At 36.3% G+C, this 18,806-nt stretch overlaps 1 protein-coding gene across 1 annotated transcript; it reads left to right on the top strand.

Annotated features, from left to right (window-relative positions):
* Window positions 1–2,096: 2,096 nt before the first annotated feature.
* On the top strand, window positions 2,097–18,345 carry Smp_172110 (putative shc transforming protein; the record flags this gene model as incomplete). Its single annotated transcript, XM_018794803.1, has 10 exons — window positions 2,097–2,136; window positions 3,821–4,011; window positions 4,048–4,174; window positions 4,210–4,295; window positions 9,071–9,185; window positions 10,607–10,716; window positions 12,373–12,535; window positions 14,170–14,225; window positions 15,894–16,076; window positions 18,301–18,345. The coding sequence occupies exons 1-10, from the start codon at window positions 2,121–2,123 to the stop codon at window positions 18,343–18,345; spliced, it is 1,092 nt and encodes a 363-aa protein (XP_018649179.1). The 5' UTR covers window positions 2,097–2,120.
* Window positions 18,346–18,806: the final 461 nt, after the last annotated feature.

Genomic DNA, 18,806 nt, shown 5'->3' with positions numbered 1-18,806 from the left:
GTAGCATTGCCTGGCGAAACAGTCTAAACAAGATCTAACATTGCAGGAAATTTATAGTTCAAACTCACCGTAAATTTCTAGCATTTGTATCCTCTGATTCGCCATGGAACTCAGCAATTGGAAATTAGTCAGACAGTGGTCAAGAAAGTAAAATATCCTGGTAGATAGTTTCTGATAGTAGTTAGTTGATAGTGATTAAGCAGAAAGATGAATTTATAATCGACAGTTAATCCTGTATCGGTTATACAAGTGGATAAGTTGCAAACAGATATGCGTTCGTGTTGCCTTGAGGCTATACTTACGAGTGGTTGATATTTTAACAGACATATTACACAGGAGCGTTTGCATGGTGTTAATGCTTGTTAAAGAACCACGATAGTCGATTATAGTCGTAGTTGATTGGTTAGTTCTATTGATTGAACTAATTATTTCAGTTGATATACTAATCAACATTGATATGAAGCAACGAATGTTCACAGAAACTGATAAAGATAGCCGAAGTTAAAAATGAAAAATAATAAGTATAGAATGCAATAAAAAAGATCATAATGATAGGTTGCGTTATCCGAAGTCTTGCTCACCAGTGTAGAACATCTACGTTGGTGGTCTATGTCGAAATGATTGGGGGCCTACTATAGTTAGACGAGAATGGTGACGAACCAACTAATGCTGAAGTCACACCTCACGACCGGCCCTTACATGGATTGAACCATCGACGCATCAAAGGATCATGGATGCTATGGAGAAGAAGTGAAAGAACAACCACTGCCGCGTGGGCCAGTCCATGCATATAATTGACTGGTGCGCGTTGACTATCCTTGACCTTGACAGGGATCGATGATCTGTTCGATATTCAGTGACATTTCACCGACCCTACAATCACATGCATGAGGTTAATGTTTTACACACTGACTTGTCGAAAGCTTTAGCTAGAGTCAGTTGTATATACCTTATCCATAAGCCCGAACGTTTAGGCATCATCTCGCAGTTCATCTGCAGTTATGTTGATCTAATTAACCGACATTTTAAGGTCGGAGTGTCAGAATATCCTGATGGGGTCACATGTGGTTTAATTCTAAGACCGCTTCTCTTTTAAAATCAACGTTTTTAGCAGGCACCTACTGATTTATCACTTTTCGCTGAGAATCTTTAATTTAAGAGAGAATTTTGAAACCAAGTTGATAAACTGGTATTTCAGAAGGATGTAACTCGACTTCATAATTGGGCGGATAACAAAAGACGTACGTTTACCTCCTCAAAGTGTTTAAGACTACGCATAAAACTTAGGTTACTCCCTGGCAGTCTTGTCCGAGGTCGAGGGAGTTATGGGAGTGTTGGTGGTTTATACTACCAGGTGAGACCTTTCAGGTGTTGGGAAAAAGCGCATTTTTGGCATGTTAGACTGTAGAATTTTCAACTTAACAGTTTCCTTCTGCCTCAGTTAGAGTAAGAAAATAAGGCGCTTTTACCTCATTCCAAATAATCCTCTGAAAAGTGTCCAAAGTGTGAGGATTAAAATTCAGAACTTATGAAGTTAGCGTTTTGTCACTGGGACTTTACCCATTAAAGAAGAGACGTCTCAGAGGTGACCTAATGACTTACAGAATCCTTAAAACGTTTAAGTGGCCTCAAAATACCTGCTCAAGCTTATGCACGACATGAACTTTGTGGATAATATTGAGAAATTAGAGCCGCAATAGGATAAAACGAACTGCAGTCATACCTACTCTTAACTAATATTCAGATCCTGAAAATTTATGGCAGCTGAAATGGTTCATTTGACCTTTTAAGTCTTTCAAGAGGAAAATTTACACATTTTAAAGGATTCAGAAATGCATTTCATTACATTTTACAAACATATCTCTTACATGCGTTAAATACTGCTAGGTTTCTGACAGGAGACATAATTGACCCACTGCTACCAGATGCAGAGGTCGATGAACGTGGTAACGTTTCTTAACCAGTCATAAGTAACTGAATCATACGAAGTGATTATATGATAATCATGTCTTGAACCAGTGAAGTTTGTTTATTTCCTTAAAATGTGTATGTATAAGCCAATCAGATAGTTACATATTTACTTTACGTGCACTTTGGTGGACAGTTCCAAATTTGGGAGAATGTATCGTTGGACAGGTATGTTTCGCCAGATGCTTGTATGCTTCTAGCTGATGTTAGGTGTTCATAAATACGAATAATTGAACTATCTAAGATCAGTCTCATAAACATAGTTCCCGTTTATGGAATTCTTTCGGTATTGAATGTTTTACAAACGCCTTGAATGAACTCTTACGAGTTATCCGCTAGTTGTATTCATATTTTATAACTCAATGCAACTAAAAGTCCCGTAAAGATTTGGTTTAGTGTCTATGCATGATAAAATAAGAGGCCCTTGATAATTTGTAATCTTTGACCTGCAAACCAATCCTGGATAGACTGCATAAAGTATGAGGGACAGTTCGATTTTCCTGACATTGTTTTGTTTGGTCTCAAAGTCAACAGAATATCCTAGTGACAAGTTCAGGCCAGTTGAAACTTCATTGGTTTACTCAAAGTTTGTAGAAGTAGTATGGAAATATTAGGACAAACCTCAGTTTTAACGTCTTGAGGATTTTCCTGAACTTAGTTGAAATTTTGCGGAGAAATCCTAAATCAGGAAAGATTCTTAATATTTCAGTCGGTTTGTTTAGAATTTCTGGTGGAAACTCCCCATAGCTGTGGGTTTGAGAAGTCCGGTGAGACTATATTTCACGGACGAAGCAGTCACGTTTAAAATAATAGATTGTTATATCCCGATAAGAATAATGAATGGTAACTTTGGGACCCATTTATTGGTAATTGTTAAATAACTAAACTATTCATATTCATGTCCCTCTTATTATGAACTTTATTTTGACGTATGAACTATTATTAAACGATTTACCATTCTCAAGTTATGTCCTGCCTATCAGTTATTATCTCCCTTATTCATAGCCTCATTCCGCTAAATTTTGTACGAATGTTGTTTCCTATTTTATGGTGCGATGTGGTCTGTCTGATTGGTATATAAACCCAGTATGTTTGAAACAAATGATTCATATTGCAGAGGCTGCTATTGATATTCTGGACTTAACTGGCTGGGCTAGGCAGAAAGCAGGACCGATAAGTATTCTAGGCTGCTCGCACGGGTTTTATGCGTCATTGGTCCGGTCGATATATTATTGCTCTCTAGTTGGCGGTATTATCACGTAATACATTAACAGAGCACACATGCCACAAGTTATAACACCGATCCTGTATTTTTCGTTTTATTTATTTTTTTAAACACAATATATTGGTACAAGGGGGAGCCAGATATATATACGCCTGAAAAATTTCATTTGATTTGTGTGGGTGCTGTGATACTGCCCAGGTGCCCAAACCGAAACAGGTAGTTTTCTTAGGAGGCCACACCCGGAGCCTTTGATCCAAAGGTCTGATCCACAAGGCAGTGGAGCATCGTGAGGAGATGCAGTCCCATGGTAGCCGGTGACCAATAATTGGTTCATACGCCATTTGTTTTCCCAGGATACTGGAGCCCATGTGCACCATTGGTTTGAAATCATGGTTTTCCAACTCCCGTAGGTGGATCCACCATGTTCACCAACCCGGTTAAAGAGCAGGACATTAGCTTTTCATCCTTTCAATTTCGTAAACAACACCCTGCCGCAAGAAGGCACTTACTTAATCACCTAATTATTTTCAAAAAGCGACTCATTAACTATTAATACGCAGTAAAAATGTAGAAATTTTAGGATTTCTAAATATTCGAAACTTATGAAAAAAGTATTGCTTTTTATAGTTCTTTTCCTGCTGTTAAGTCCGGCACTTTGTCTCTTCAATACCAATGATGATGTTATCAAACTCACAGACCAAAACTTTGACAAAGTAATATCAAGCAAGGAACTATGGTTTATTATGTTCTATGCATCTTGGTGTGGACACAGTAAAAATGCTGCTCCGGATTGGAAACTATTCGCCACTAATTTTAAGGTTAGTTAGAGTGAAAATTGTTTGCTAATCAAACAGGGTATTATAAAAGTTGCTGCGGTTGATTCAGAAAACAACCCTACAGTAACTCAACGGTTCTCTGTTAAGGGCTTTCCAACAATTTTGATATTTGGAGATAATAAAAACAGTCCTAAACCATATACAGGTAAGATTTATGTGGGGAACTAACTCGTTTTTCAGGTGGTAGAGATATTGATCATCTCAACAAAGAGGCTTTGCGAGAACTTACTTCTTTAGTGAAAACAAGAACTGGTTCTGGATCCTCTGTAAGTTTTAAATTTTCCTGGTTGTTTTGTCAAGTATATATAGTCAGCTTTTTATGGATATATTGAGAAAATACAGTACAATGCCAGTAACTTTCATGCTATTTGATTCCTCAAAAACGTACATCACTTTTACTAGTTATGACGTGTTTTTATCAAAGTTGTTAGTTTTAAATTAAACTGTTGGTTGAGATTTTTAGGATTTCACCACTTATATTGCTGGTAGTGTCTTTACTGTTTTGACTTGTAGTTAATTTAACTAACTTGGGTCGTATAACTTCGTAAAATCGAACTTGAGCCAAACTTTTGTTGTTAGTGGTACTACCTGGCTACCCAGACAGAAGCCCGTAGAGCTTGGTTCTGCTTCGACCTATCAATTAAAAGCCAGATATATTGACCTTTGGTTCACCACTTTTTGCCACTGTAGTTGGTTTATGAAAATTTATATAGGCATTGTTGTCTCGGCAATTTCCCGACCCCCTAACAAGTATGACAATGAATAATTGCGAAGAAATTGATTCAATCTCTGTTGCACTACTGACTCAATGGGCGATTATAAACCGTTCATTTCAAGCGTCTTTTTGTTTTTCTTTGCTCCGTTTTTCTATCCCGTTTTGTTCCCATCCTGTATGCCTTTATTCTATAACACAGCAGCTTGTCTATAGTGGTTTTGTCTTGTCTAGATAAACTCAAGTCACTGACTGGTCAAGAGTTGAGTGCTACCACCGAATATGAATTATGAGCCAGCCTCTCTGAAGCCACGTGTGCTATTCAGTCTGACGTACTTTGACATCCATTCACTAATACAGATCGGATAACATAGGTCTGGAAATCTCTTTTGAAAGACTTAATACCAAAGTCTGCTGTATATCCGAGGCCTATATTCTGGATGCTAGTGAAATACTGCAAATTCATTCTCCGTCTGTCGATTCTAAAAGCTTACTTCACGTGCGTTTATTGTGGGACCTCGTGTCATCTTTATCCTGTTTGGTTGGTATTGGTGTCGCACTAAGTGCCAAAGCTAACGAAGCACTAGTTGCTTGGATTCCTATTAATAGTCATTTATGTACTGTTAGATCAACTAGTTACATCAAAAAGAGAAGAAATTAGTGTGAAGTAAAGTCTCGCCTTGTCACCATCTACTCACCAATATTTTGGAGCCCGGATACAATCGAAGGTGGGTTCTACCATCATTTAAATGACCTCAAGAAGATGCTTTTAAGAGACAATGTAGTTCTAACCGATGATTTGAATGCACAGGTAGAGCGCCTAGGCACAAAGGAGAGTCGTTTGAGTGGCTAATGGGGACTCGGTGGCACATTAGGTAATGCTGACCGTCTCCTGCGCAAACAACCTGTCTCTGAACAGCAGCAAATTTCGACACAGTCATTGCGAATGTGCTATCTAACATCTTTCCTCCGTGAATCAAGTCTGAACTCAGATCGATCATATGGCGATTAGCTATCGCCAGATTTGTTGTGTACAACACTCCACTTCTGACTCTGACCATGATCTCGTTTGCGCAAATCTCATTTTACGTTTCGGTGGTCAAGAAATTCATCATTTTAGGCAGATCGATTTAGGCCAACTGGCCACAGCTTTCGTCCGAACCAAAAGTCAAATCAAACTAGGTTCATGGATAACTATCAACCTACCTAACAGTATAGATGAGCACTAACTCCACTTACATGGCGAGTAAGATCATTTGCGGCTGTGATAAACAACCCGCTTATAAATACTGGGTTTCTACAGGCTCTTTTCAATTTTTCGCAACACGTCAATCTACTCCCGGTATTAACGAGTTTGACGACAAATGTAAATGCTTACATAAAGAAATTGTGCAGTTTGCTTAAGGGTTGGGAAACGTGGTGAGTAGAGCATCCTAACTAGTTAGAAGCATCAGCATCTAGTAACTGTCGGAAGCTTTTTCAGCTCATTCAAGCCATTGCCAGCAAGATACCTAGTGTTCGGGCAACTAATTGTAAAGCTGATGGGACGCCAATTGATAACATCTATTGACGTCTTAGACGATGGACAGAGTTCTTCGAGAAACAGTTCAGCTGATCTTCTGCCCCAGCAACATCGGTCAAACTCTTTTGTCCTCCATGGTCGATGACACCTGATCCACCTACCGAGGAAGAAATTCTCTAGGAACTCCAAATTACTAGGCCCAGATAATTTGCCTCCGATCTTTTTAAAAGATAGTGGCAACTTACTGTCGTCTTAAAGGCAGCTCTAATGGAAGTAGGTAGTAGTTGTGTAGATTTATTGCCTTGAGAAAGACTTTTCGACCTTAAGTATGCTGATGATATTGTCTTACTGAACGATAATACCCGAGCTATCCAATCTTCACTTGATTAGTTAGCGATAAGTTTCATCAGGTATGGCATTTGCTTTGCACTTTGTAAATGCAAGCTACTTTTGAGGGATTTTCCAGTGTATGTGTCTGCACTCACTCTTGGTAGTGAACCGTCATAAGTAGGCAAACAATTCATATATCTGGGTATTTATGTGAATGCTGGTGGTGACCTATCAAGTGAGAACAGTCAGTCAGCTACAATGTGGGACTAAACATGTATATATATATATATATATATATCGGTCCAAGTTGCCATACCTCATTAGCACAACAAGATGAACACCAAATTCATGGAAGTAGTTACTTCAATGATAGTAATATACAAGATGAAAATTGTGAATAAGGATATAATAGAGGGAGAAATGATTAGTTCGTGGAAATAAAGGCATAAAGTAATTTTAATCTCACGGGTCAAGGGAAGACAAAGAATGCATACACCCATGCCATTTAGATCAATTCTGAGCCATATCACCCAGAGTCTCCAACCATTGGTTACGATAGTCGCGCGGACTCCAACCAAGTAGTCTGCATCTACCAACATGGTTCAGACCAGAAGTTAGTGACTCTATGAACTGATGCCACGTTTTGGTTTGGCCACCTCTAACTCTCTTCCAATCATCCTCAATACTAGTCAGCATTGAGCTTCGTGATAATCGGTGTTAAGGGATACGTAACACGTGGCCCAACCATCTCAGTTGATGAAGTTTCACAACCTCATCAACTCCTTCACCATCATTTCCCTATACCTTGCGTCTAACCCCTCACTGTTAGGGATCAAGCTACATATAGGGGAAGCTATGGCGGATTATGTCAATCCGGTCCATCCTTAGAGTCGTTGTAATGGCCTGGGTACGAAAACCCGGGTCTATAACTTGCGGTAAAAGCAGCTTTGCTTGTGAAACCCAGCCTCCAAATTAAAGACGTTAGGTGACTCCGTGTCCAATCATCTTTGTTTCCTATGCATCGCTGGCATTCAAGGTCAACACCATATTAGTATTACCAAGGCTTGGCAATACGTATTGAGAACAATGACGACAGTTCATCTAATGCTGTCATCTTGAAATACCGACTCTGACGGCTCGGACACATGCCGTAAATGTTGCCGCAGCGAATTCCACATCGTTCATTATTTACCGACACTAGGACTGGTTGGAAACAGCAAAGAGATGGTCAGTATGTGACGTAGCCGTTGGGTATGAAAAAGAGCTGCGTAGAGTTGGCGTCTGTCAGTCCACCTCGGTTCCCTGGTTGGGGTCCGACAGGTAGTGCGACTGAGTGTCTTGAGGTTTTGTCAGACATGACTCAGAATATAAGCCAGTAGCATTACCTCTGTAATTTTCTTTTACTTTACCCATAAAAATGAGAAAATTCTTCAAGTCGAAGGATTTTTTAGTTGTTTTTTCCCAACCTGAACTGTTTCCTTTGTGATACACTTCTTTCATCCGCTTGTTTTTACTTTAACCACTTTTGACTATATTCACCTTGCTTTATATATCTGCTCATAATTTTACTTACTTGTTTTAGTGGCGCATATTTGTTTTGGTGCCCATTTGTACCAATATTTGTGTTCAAGTAAACAAATAAATAAACTATAAGCTACTCATTAATTCATGGCTCAAGTGTTCTGATTGATTATTCTTACTACCAAAAAATAATCTCTTTAGATTTATCGCACTTCACTTAATCATAATAAAAGGCAAAGCGACTGCTAGCGCCTAAATTATTCTCCATTTTCTTAGTATCATTGTCTTCGATTAGAAAGTTTTATAATTTATTAAAAGAATTAATTTTTCTGTGAATAAAGTTTTCTTAGAACTCAATATAGAGAATTATTGTCTTTGTCAGTCGAAGTTTTTCTAACCAACTAGTACTAACGAAAATATGCAGTGTCATACTCATTTGGTCTTTTTGATGGTATCTTATTCTCCTTGCTATTGGTTCATTCTATAAGTTGATCATATACTGCTCATTTTAAACAGGAACCGATTTACTCTTTTGATAAATAATAGTGATCACAAAATTGTTATTTATTTTCAGTCAGTCGAAGTTTTTATATGTTAATACTTCAGTGTATATTCAGTAGAACTGAGGATACTTAGTGGTTTATTCGTCAAAGTTTAGACTATATACGTAACTTGCAACATGTACAGTAATATTCAGCTTTCTACTTATTCATCTTAATGGTAGCCAGTTATCCATTTAAAATGCTTCGAAAGCATGAGTGATACATGCTGTCGTAGTGCTTATTTATGATGTCATCAATTCTCGACATTAATGGAATGTGACTTTTAAGACTTCATAAAGTTGTCGGTAATTGTACTTCCTATCGACTCACTTATTATTCTAGAGACTGACTTTAAAAGACATCGTGTTTCTTATATCTAATTTTTTTATATACTACCGACGTTTTTTCTGTCAGGATGGCTCTGACAAAGACGATGTAATAGAGCTTACGGACAGCAATTTCGATGAGAAGGTTCTCAACAGTCAAGAGCCGTGGTTGGTAGAATTTTTCGCCCCTTGGTGTGGTCATTGTAAGTAAAGTGTTTTAGTTTTGCTACCATGTTTTTAATTCTTCAGTATTTACTAGTTTCAATGTACGAAGCTAGGGTATATCCGCAAAAATGAAGTGATATGTAGGACTAAGTTGCAGTCATCCTTGAAGTGTAAGATGATTTCCAGAAAGTCTAGTTCAGCAGTCGGTATTCCGGTGACTTAGTGGTTAAAGAACTCAACCAAATTAACTCTGGACAGTTAAATATTTTCATCAAGCCTCACAGGACGTGCATTTCAGAGTTGAGAACCTGACGAACATATACTTGTCATATTAGTTGCATTAATTTCAATCGAAATGCGAGAAATTTCGTGTCTAAATTTAAATTTTGAAAGCTTAGATTGTTCATTTTATTCAAGATGGTGTTTAAGTGCAATACAAAGTTATGCAATAAAATAAATGTTTGTTATTAAATCTTTCATTAGTGGAATATTTCATCCTTTCAAGTCCTAAGCGCATAAGCTATTCTCACTAATTGAAGTCACATCTTGCGATTGATTACTAGGAGATAGTTGAGATCATATAACCTGTACTACTATGGGATCCTCCTTAACAATTTCACCTCACTGTGCTAATGGAGTATGGTAACTTAAACCAATGTTCAAAAGTATCAGCTTCTATGTTGTGACTGACTAACTAAATGTATAACTAAAGTGCACTAATAACCATTTTTATGCTTGTGTATACTTTCTACTGGTTTGATTAAAAAAGCTTACTAGAGAATATAATATCTGGATAGAACATCTCAACTAATTAAGTAAAAGCGTCATACAAGCAAAATCCCGTATTGTTATACTTGGCCCTTAGGTCTTAAAATGTAAATAAACCAAACATTTAGGACGTCTTTAGAGTTGTAAATGTTGTTTCTAATGTAAAATTTTGTCTGAGCACTTCGATGATTGCTCATTTGTTCCCAAAACGTACCCTGTTCGATCGTATTTTATTACTTCATGTCAAATGTATCTTTAATCGGAATGAATAATGTAGCTTTATGGCCGATGGAAAATAATTTTATCATTCGTTGTAATTATCTTTGTAAATAGAAGATTCTGAGTAAAATTCCATTTCATACGGTTCGAAATGTTTCCAATGTAGTAAGGTAATTGATCAAATCTGATCTATTTTTCTAACCAACTAGTACTAACGAAATTATGCATTGTCATACGCATTTGGTCTTTTTGATGGTATCTTATTCTCCTTGCTATTGGTTCATTTTATAAGTTGATCACATACTGCTCATTTTAATCAGGAATCGAGTTACTCTTTTGATAAATAATAGTGATCACAAAATTATTATTTATTTTCAAATTCTAAATTTTATCATTCATGTACGAAACTATTCATAACTGTTTGTCAGTCCACTTCAAATTAATGTAACGTAGCTATATTTTTTCTGTGTAGGTAAAAATTTAAAACCTCATTGGGACAAAGCAGCTCGTGAGTTGAAAGGAACTGTTAAAGTAGCCGCTTTGGATGCTACGGTTCATAGTCGAATGGCTCAGAAATATGGGGTAAATGAATTCTTTATCAGGAAATAAAACTTGTTTTCCACTTGCTTTTGAGACATTCTGAGTTTTAAAAAGGTTACCATACTTTTCTGTGTCAGTCGATCAGATTTTTGGTTTTTTAAAGAAACGCTTTGTAAAGTTCATTTCAAAGTAATTTTTGCGTTCATAGCTATTCGACGAACTTCTTTCGGTGTATGATACTTCAGGAAGAATATTGCCCTAATTTTTATCGGGTATGGTTAATTTTAGTTTAGTTTAATGCTGCTCAGTAACCACTTGGAAGTTCATATACTGAAATTTAAGCCACACTTCTGCAAAGGTTAGTTGGATCAGCACTTGAAGGTACTCCCCTTCACTGACTAAACCCTTAGTCTTAGTAAAAAGGATGATAATCATACGCATTTTGTTAAAAGATCTTTTTCATATACAGAGAGTTCTGTAAGTTAAAAGTAGGTGATCAATCTATGAAATTTAGGCATTCTATTTCTGTAAGTGTTTGCGATTTTAACTACCCTCTGTCTATTGTCTTTTTTCCATAATAGCTTACTAATATTATCCTAGTCTACTCATGTTTACTTCTTTATATAGAAGAATGATGTATACATGTCTTTTTGTATCCATCCAACATGAATACGTAACTCTGTATGATCGTCTTCTCTTTACTAAATGAAGTTCTTGAAATACTGGATAGTACTGAATAGCTACTTTCAAATTAGTTTTCTGGAGATTCTACTGTGAAATGACTTTATGGGTTGAACAATTGATCAGTGCAGTTGCTATCCATTGATAACATTGTGTGATTATTGTGCTATTTCACTAATCGAATGGTACTCGAAAACCTGAACTACTATCTTCTGACCGACTGATCAATGTCGTGTTCGCTCTAAAACAGAAAAGTACTGGATTCGACAACATGTGCATACAAATAAGGAGTTTCTGACTGATAAACTGGTGCCTTCTTAAAGATTGTTCTATATCTAATGCCAGCTCACAATAAAATCCTATCTATGGGTTATATAAATCCACAAAAATCGACATTTGTTTTCATGGGGTATACAATTTTGGTGTAATTTCATCATTGACTTTTATTTCGTTCAGTTACCTAACACAAATTGAATAAAGCCTACAAATGCATGTGAGTATACTAGACTTATTAGATAATTTACTGCTGAAATCTAATAAAACAATTATTTAAGTCACCAGATAAATAGATTATGATAGCTAAAAATCTTGAACAGTAATGATTCGATCAATCCGCCAAACTTTACACCAATCTAACTTCCAATTTTTAAATAATGAAGATAACTAAACTGAATTCTGATTCAGTGACTTATAAACAACACAAGGATCAATGATAATCTAGAAAGTAGCATGTCATTTAGGCTTTATATTGTTATTATTAAAACTCAAAGTTCTCTGAAATTGTTCTGCAAATGATGATCAAAAAAGCCATCTTAATTAAATGGATTTGATTGATTAAATAAAAACTAATTTAGTAATTTTAACGAAGCCAACTTTTGCAACTTCATATTTAGCTGTTTCAGTGATTATGGTTTTGATGAATATAAACATATTATTTGATGTATTTAGCACATAAAATAGATGGGGTCACTTACGTATATTCATATGACGCTATATGATTGTTTTTTTCTGGTTTAGATTCGAGGTTATCCTACCATCAAATTTTTCCCTGCTGGACCGAAAACAGATGACCCTATTGATTACGATGGTGCTCGAAGTTCAGATGCAATCGTTGCATGGGCTATGGAAAAAGCCGATGCTTCTGCTCCAGCACCAGAGATTGTTGAATTGACTTCAGCAAGTATTTTAAAAGAAGCTTGTGAAGATCATCCACTTTGCATCATCAGTGTTTTTCCTATGTTATTTGATTGTCAGTCAGATTGTCGTAAAAAGTACTTGAATTTACTAAAAACAGAAGCTGATAAATTTAAAAAACAGAAATGGGGGTGAGTGTTTAAACATATATTTTATCATTTTTTGTGGGCATTAAAAGTCATTCTATTGTGGTTGGCCAGATCCACAGTAATTTATTTGTTTCAAATAATTTCGTCCCGTATACAGATTGCTGAAATGTATACAAATTTATACTTTCTATAATGAAGTCTATTGTTCCTTTATCCATTTATAATTTATAATCAACTATTACTTTTTTTATAAGCACGAGTTAATGATCTCCTCGACTGATGCCATGTCTTGGTTTAGCTCACCCTTTACTTTCTCCCAACCTACTTCTACACTTACATACGTATCTCCTATCGAGGTAAGTGGTGATTAAAAATATGTGTAGAAACACATTTAACAGAGACTGCTATTACTAGTTATGGCAGCCTGCTTGAACATCTGGGCTACCTGTTCCTGCCATCTAGATATTTCAAAAAGTCATCTGATTTTGTTTGTTTTAATACATCATTATGGCTACTAATCTCATAACCTATTGGGACATCTTTCTGAGGTGTACAAATTTTCGTTGTACAAGTTACAATATCGTGGATTGGTTGAAATTAGACATTAACACTATTGAATACCGGCTCAGTGGTCTAGAGATTAAGCGTTCGCACTCGAGACCGTAAGTTATGGGTTCAAATCACGCGTGTGGGATCGTGAATACGCACTACTGAGGAGTCTCTTACTAGGACGAAACGGTCATCTAGTGCTTCCAAGTTTTTAATGAAGGTCTAACACTGATCCATTCATGATATCAGTCTAAGATAACCTTCATCCAAAATTATCCCACTTGAAGAATGTGGAGACCCTGTAGGGATGTTTGTGTATAAATCTGCAACTGAGAAATAACTTCAATCCTGATGTAAGGGAGATCCAAAGTATTCCTCAAAAATGTTCAGAGGAGCCTTGAAAACACTGGGAAACATTTTGTCCAATCATTATTGAACCTAAGTTTCTCAGAAACATTCAGAAAGTGAAGAGTCACCTGTCACATTTCTGATTAGATGATCACCTATCGTGCTACTACGTCTAATATGGTCCCAGAAACATCCGGAAGCTCAAGGCCATCTGAAATACAATGAAAACCCTCGATTTTCTGTAAGTAAACTAACCATGGAGTACAGCATTCTTTTCACTTTTCGTTCCTTTTATCTTGTGTCCGATTTTCCGTGTGGTTTTAGTTTAGGGTTATTAAAAGAGCTTAGGAAACCGATTAAAGTGTTCATTGAGAAGACTTATCGCCTGAGTCTGGAACATTCTACTTCTTTAACTGGTAATTATCGAACTTTAGCAATATTTTGATAGCTGTACTGAAGCTATCCAGATATTTGTTTTAGTCATGACTTCATTCTTATAGGCGTAACAATGTCTATTTAGTCATACCACAAAATAATATTTTTTACTCCTATAAAACTTATTAATCGCATATTAACCTTATTAATGCAATCTAACCAAATAATTCTTTTTTATCTAGGTGGATCTGGACTGAAGCACTCAAACATTCTGATTTAGAAAATGTACTCGATATTGGAGGTTCAGGATATCCTGTAAGTTGAAAGTTATCGTAGGTTATATTGCTAATTTCATCATACGCTTAATTGTCTACTTCTAATATCAGGTAATAAGATGCATTACCCTAAAAATATTCCTTCATTATTCTATTCGTTAGTGTGTATGACGTTGTCGAAATTTCATCATTTCAATTTACGCATATTATGTAGTCGGTTGTTGTAAAAAAAACATGTACATGAGTTGCTAATATATCTGTTTCTCAGTGTCATCATTTTAAAACAATCCTATTGTTGCAAATTCCTACCTTTTAATTATTTTCTTGATTATAATGAAAAATTTGAGCTCATTTAAGTGATAGCGCATTGTTACTTTGGGTTTTAGTAATGTATTTACTCGTTGCTGTACACTTTTATTTTGAAATTTCGTTCTCAAAACGTTTTTGTGAGAATCAGTAACATTGTTATTTAACTATGTAACTTCCCGTAGATGTAGTGTGTTGGAAAAATGCTATGGTTGCATATTTACGCCTATTTTAATCATGTTACTATGTCATTTAACTTATAAATATTTCAATATCATAAACTCAATTTACTTCGTATTTATTATTTATTGAATTGTTGAAGCATCTTGATGCGAAACCGTTCTTGCTTCTGTCCTCGGTGATATCACCTTGTATAACATGAATTGTGCTATCCTCAAATCGTTAATTCCTATCATATTAATAACTTATTTAATTACCGTTTCATTTTCACAGTGGTTGACAGCTAGTATGTAATTCAGGTTTTAGATATGACAATTTTTTATCACAGAGGACTTATCGTATTCAAATTGACTATCGAAAGTATAAATTGCTAACAGTCATACTCTAAAATTCAAGTGCATCACACTTTATCTCAAAATCTGACAGGCTGTTGGAATCGCTATCCCTATTTACGGGCTATTATTTACCAGTATAAGATTAGATCGGTAAAGATGATTTCCGCTTACAGAGTACATGTGCCTTTTAGGCTACTTTCTGAAAATATACCACTTGACTTTAAACACAAATATCTGAATTTATTTAATGTAGTAGGATTTCTAAGACACACTGTCACTCTTTTTACGTGTTCAGGTAAAACTTTAAATAATTACATAGTTATGAACGTAAGATTTGGAAGGAGCGGCAAAGTACCATTAAGTTTCTCTACATAGTTATATGATAAAGACATTGAAAATATTTTCCTCTCTTTGCCGTATTCTACGCTAATACAATAATAAATAGTCAGACTAGCCTGAGTGCATGAGTTTATAATACTGCTAAATTGGATGCTCAAACGATACACATAGACTAGATCAAGTTATACCAGATACACGACTCACGATCAAGAATAGCGAAACATGGTATAGCTAGAACATATTTTATTCTGAGCAATCACTCTCAGTGCGTTCGTAGTACAAATCAGTAAGAGGAAAGTAGTTGTCAGTAAGCTGTTTGTCTACACAGCTGCCGATCACATTTACTTTCACTACCACACATCATATGGATAGTCATCAAAGATGTAGTTTCTGGGGTTGTTTATTGTAACATTTTTTATAGACCTTGTGTGAAATAACTTACAAACGTTCCTCGCTGTCCACTTACACTCATCTTTGAGTTTCAAAATCGAACGTATCTACTTGCAAAGTTGTACAAATTGATTTAAACAACCTCTATTCTCTTTTAGGCTATGGTTGCTGTACATGGGCGTAAAAAGAAAAGGACTACTTTACGGGGAGCATACAGCTCGACTGGTGTCCATGATTTTCTAAGACAGCTTTCAGTTGGCGGTTCAAATCTTCCTCTGTACGACGTGAGTTCGTTACCTGAAATAAAAACTGTTGAAGCCTGGGACGGGAAAGACGCTCCGGTGAGTCTAATCATGGTCATAACCGTAATCTGTCGTTTTATTCGTGTTGTATGGTCCGTTCCTTGTATTTATTTATTGTATCTTTATACTCAAGAAGGGGTCAAAATCATCCTGTGATAACCATAGAGGGATTAGTCTGACTAACATAGCATCTAAAATACTAGCCTCAATAATTATCTCACGCTTAACAAAGACACTCGTGAACTGCAAACACGAAAAAATCAGACTGCATCGACCACATGTTCACAATTCGTCAGATCTTAGAACACAGGCATGCTTATCGGCGTCCGTCAATGATAGTTTTTCTTGACTTAAAAGCAGCATTTGACTCTGTAGAGCAAAAGGTTCTGTGGCACTATCTGTCATTGAAAGGTGACAAAATGTAGAGTCTTCTGTTAGCACTGAGTAACAATGCCAGGATTTTTGGAATGCGTTCCTCCTCATCTAAATGTAAATTGTTACTCCAGGGTTGGCCTGCTTCAACACCTGAACTAAGGATAGGGAGTGAAGTAGTCGAACGCATCGACAACATCACTTATCTTGGAATTATGATCAGCCCTAATGGGTTGGTGGCTGACGAAATCTCAGCACGGACTCAAAATGCTCGTTTAGCTTTTGCCAACTTACGTCACCTGTGGAGAAGGTGAGATATCCGTCTATCCATTAGAGGACGAGTATACTGCGCGACAGTACGTTCTGTTCTACTTTACGACTGCTTAACGTGGCCATTAAGAGTAGAGGATGCGCGTAATTTACCAGTATTAGATCACAGATATCTAAGAAATATTGCTGAGATCACCGGGTAATAGTGAGGTTAGGCACAGGGTATTAGGGAATTGATGGTAAATCAGTTGATGAGGTTGTGAATCTTCATCAACTGAGATGGTTGGGCCACGTGTTACGTTTGCCTGAACACCGATCACCACGACGCTCAATGCCGACTAGTGTAGGGGATGATTGGAAGAGAGTTAGAGGTGGCCAAACCAAAACGTGGCATCAGTTCATAGAGTCACTAACTTCTGGTCTGAACCATGTTGGTAGATGCAGACTACTTGGTTGGAGTCCGCGCGACTATCGTAACCAATGGTTGGAGACTCTTGGTGATATGGCTCAGAATTGATTTAAATGGCCTAGGTGTATGCATTCTTTGTCTTCCCTTGACCCGTGAGATTAAAATTACTTTATGCCTTTATTTTTACGAACCAATTCTTTCTTCCCGTATTATATCTGTTATAACGGTCGGTTTCCCACGTCTACACGAATGGGACGTTAATTTGCCTTAGACGAATATGTACACTGTATTCCCTCTCAGTGTCTATTCTACAGGACTTTAACACAACTCAGATCAAGAACACGTAATTAGCCTGACTAGAACGTAAATATATTTCCACACCAAAAACCGACAATAATCCAACAGCAATAACAATAACTGTAAGAGAATATATAACTCATCTAGTACCAGTCAGACTGTCTACAAGTCTGACTAAGCAAACAACCAATCATTATCATTATTATTCTCGCCCGCACATCAATATCCCTATGTGAAATCTATCTTTCATTTATTAATGCCATTGAAATAACTACTATGGATTTGGTGATCATCATGTGCTAATGAAGTGTGGCAAATTGGACCTTTGTATATATGTGCTTGATCCTTCGTTGTAGCTGATTGACCGTTTACTAGTATATTCATCCGCAAATCTTTAAATACTCTAATGAAAACTATAATCTAAAAGTTCTTTCTTCTCATATCTGGTTCCTTTTTACGATCATTAAATGTATAAAAGATAATCACCTGTAGATGAATCTCTTGAATAGGTCCACATACTGTCATACATAGTCTTAGCAGAGAGTATAGTTTAAACAGGTAACTATGTATAGCCAACAACCATAATCTGTTTGCAAAATGTATATTAATAAAATTTGTAAAAAAAACTCAAAGTGCTAGTCGATTGTAAAGAGAACAATAGTCGCGCCCATACAGAGGTGTATCGAAGGCACAACAAAATGAATCAATAACAAGGTTTAGTCATTTTTTTTACAAGTGCAATCTCATGATTTGTAGTTAAATAAGGAGGGCCAGAGTGGTAACCAGTCTGAGAATAAATGAGTCTTAAGTTGTGAGTGTTTAACTCAAATATTGCTCGACTCACTTTATCGATATTGACATGTGTAGCTAACGTTTTCACTCATTTCAATCAGTTGTCTTTTATTTACGTTTCAGCCTACTGAAGAACAAGACTACGACGATTTAAAAGTAGAACTATAATGCCACATATAATTCTTTTTTGTATTCAGTTATATCCCAGCGTTATTATGCGTTTCTTGGATATCATTTTTATGGTTGAACGACCTTTCCATACTGTTGTACAATTTGTTTACTTCTTGGACAATTCCATAAATTTCATTTGATTGTAAATGGATCGTTTTCAATAAATATCTTGTGTTTTGAAGCACATAGCTTTTCCACTGACTTCAATATGCAGTTATATTCAATTAGTTAATGACGACGGATGGATAAAAAGCGCCAAAGAATGAAAATGATCATCTTCAAATGTATTACACCAGAGTGTTATTAGCAACGCAGTGCCTAGCATAAATGTGTATTGGTCCAAATTCGCACCACGGGAAGATAAAGATGAGTTTAATGTAAATGATAGTACTATTATTGATGAAAAATATCGTTAAGAAAGAGTGATTATAGTTGGAGAGTTGTAAATGCTGAATAGT

Source organism: Schistosoma mansoni, chromosome 1 (assembly GCF_000237925.1).
Source record: "Schistosoma mansoni strain Puerto Rico chromosome 1, complete genome".
Taxonomy (NCBI): domain Eukaryota; kingdom Metazoa; phylum Platyhelminthes; class Trematoda; order Strigeidida; family Schistosomatidae; genus Schistosoma; species Schistosoma mansoni.
The sequence above is the reverse complement of the archived record's forward strand: the minus strand, read 5'-3'. Positions and strand labels throughout refer to the sequence as shown.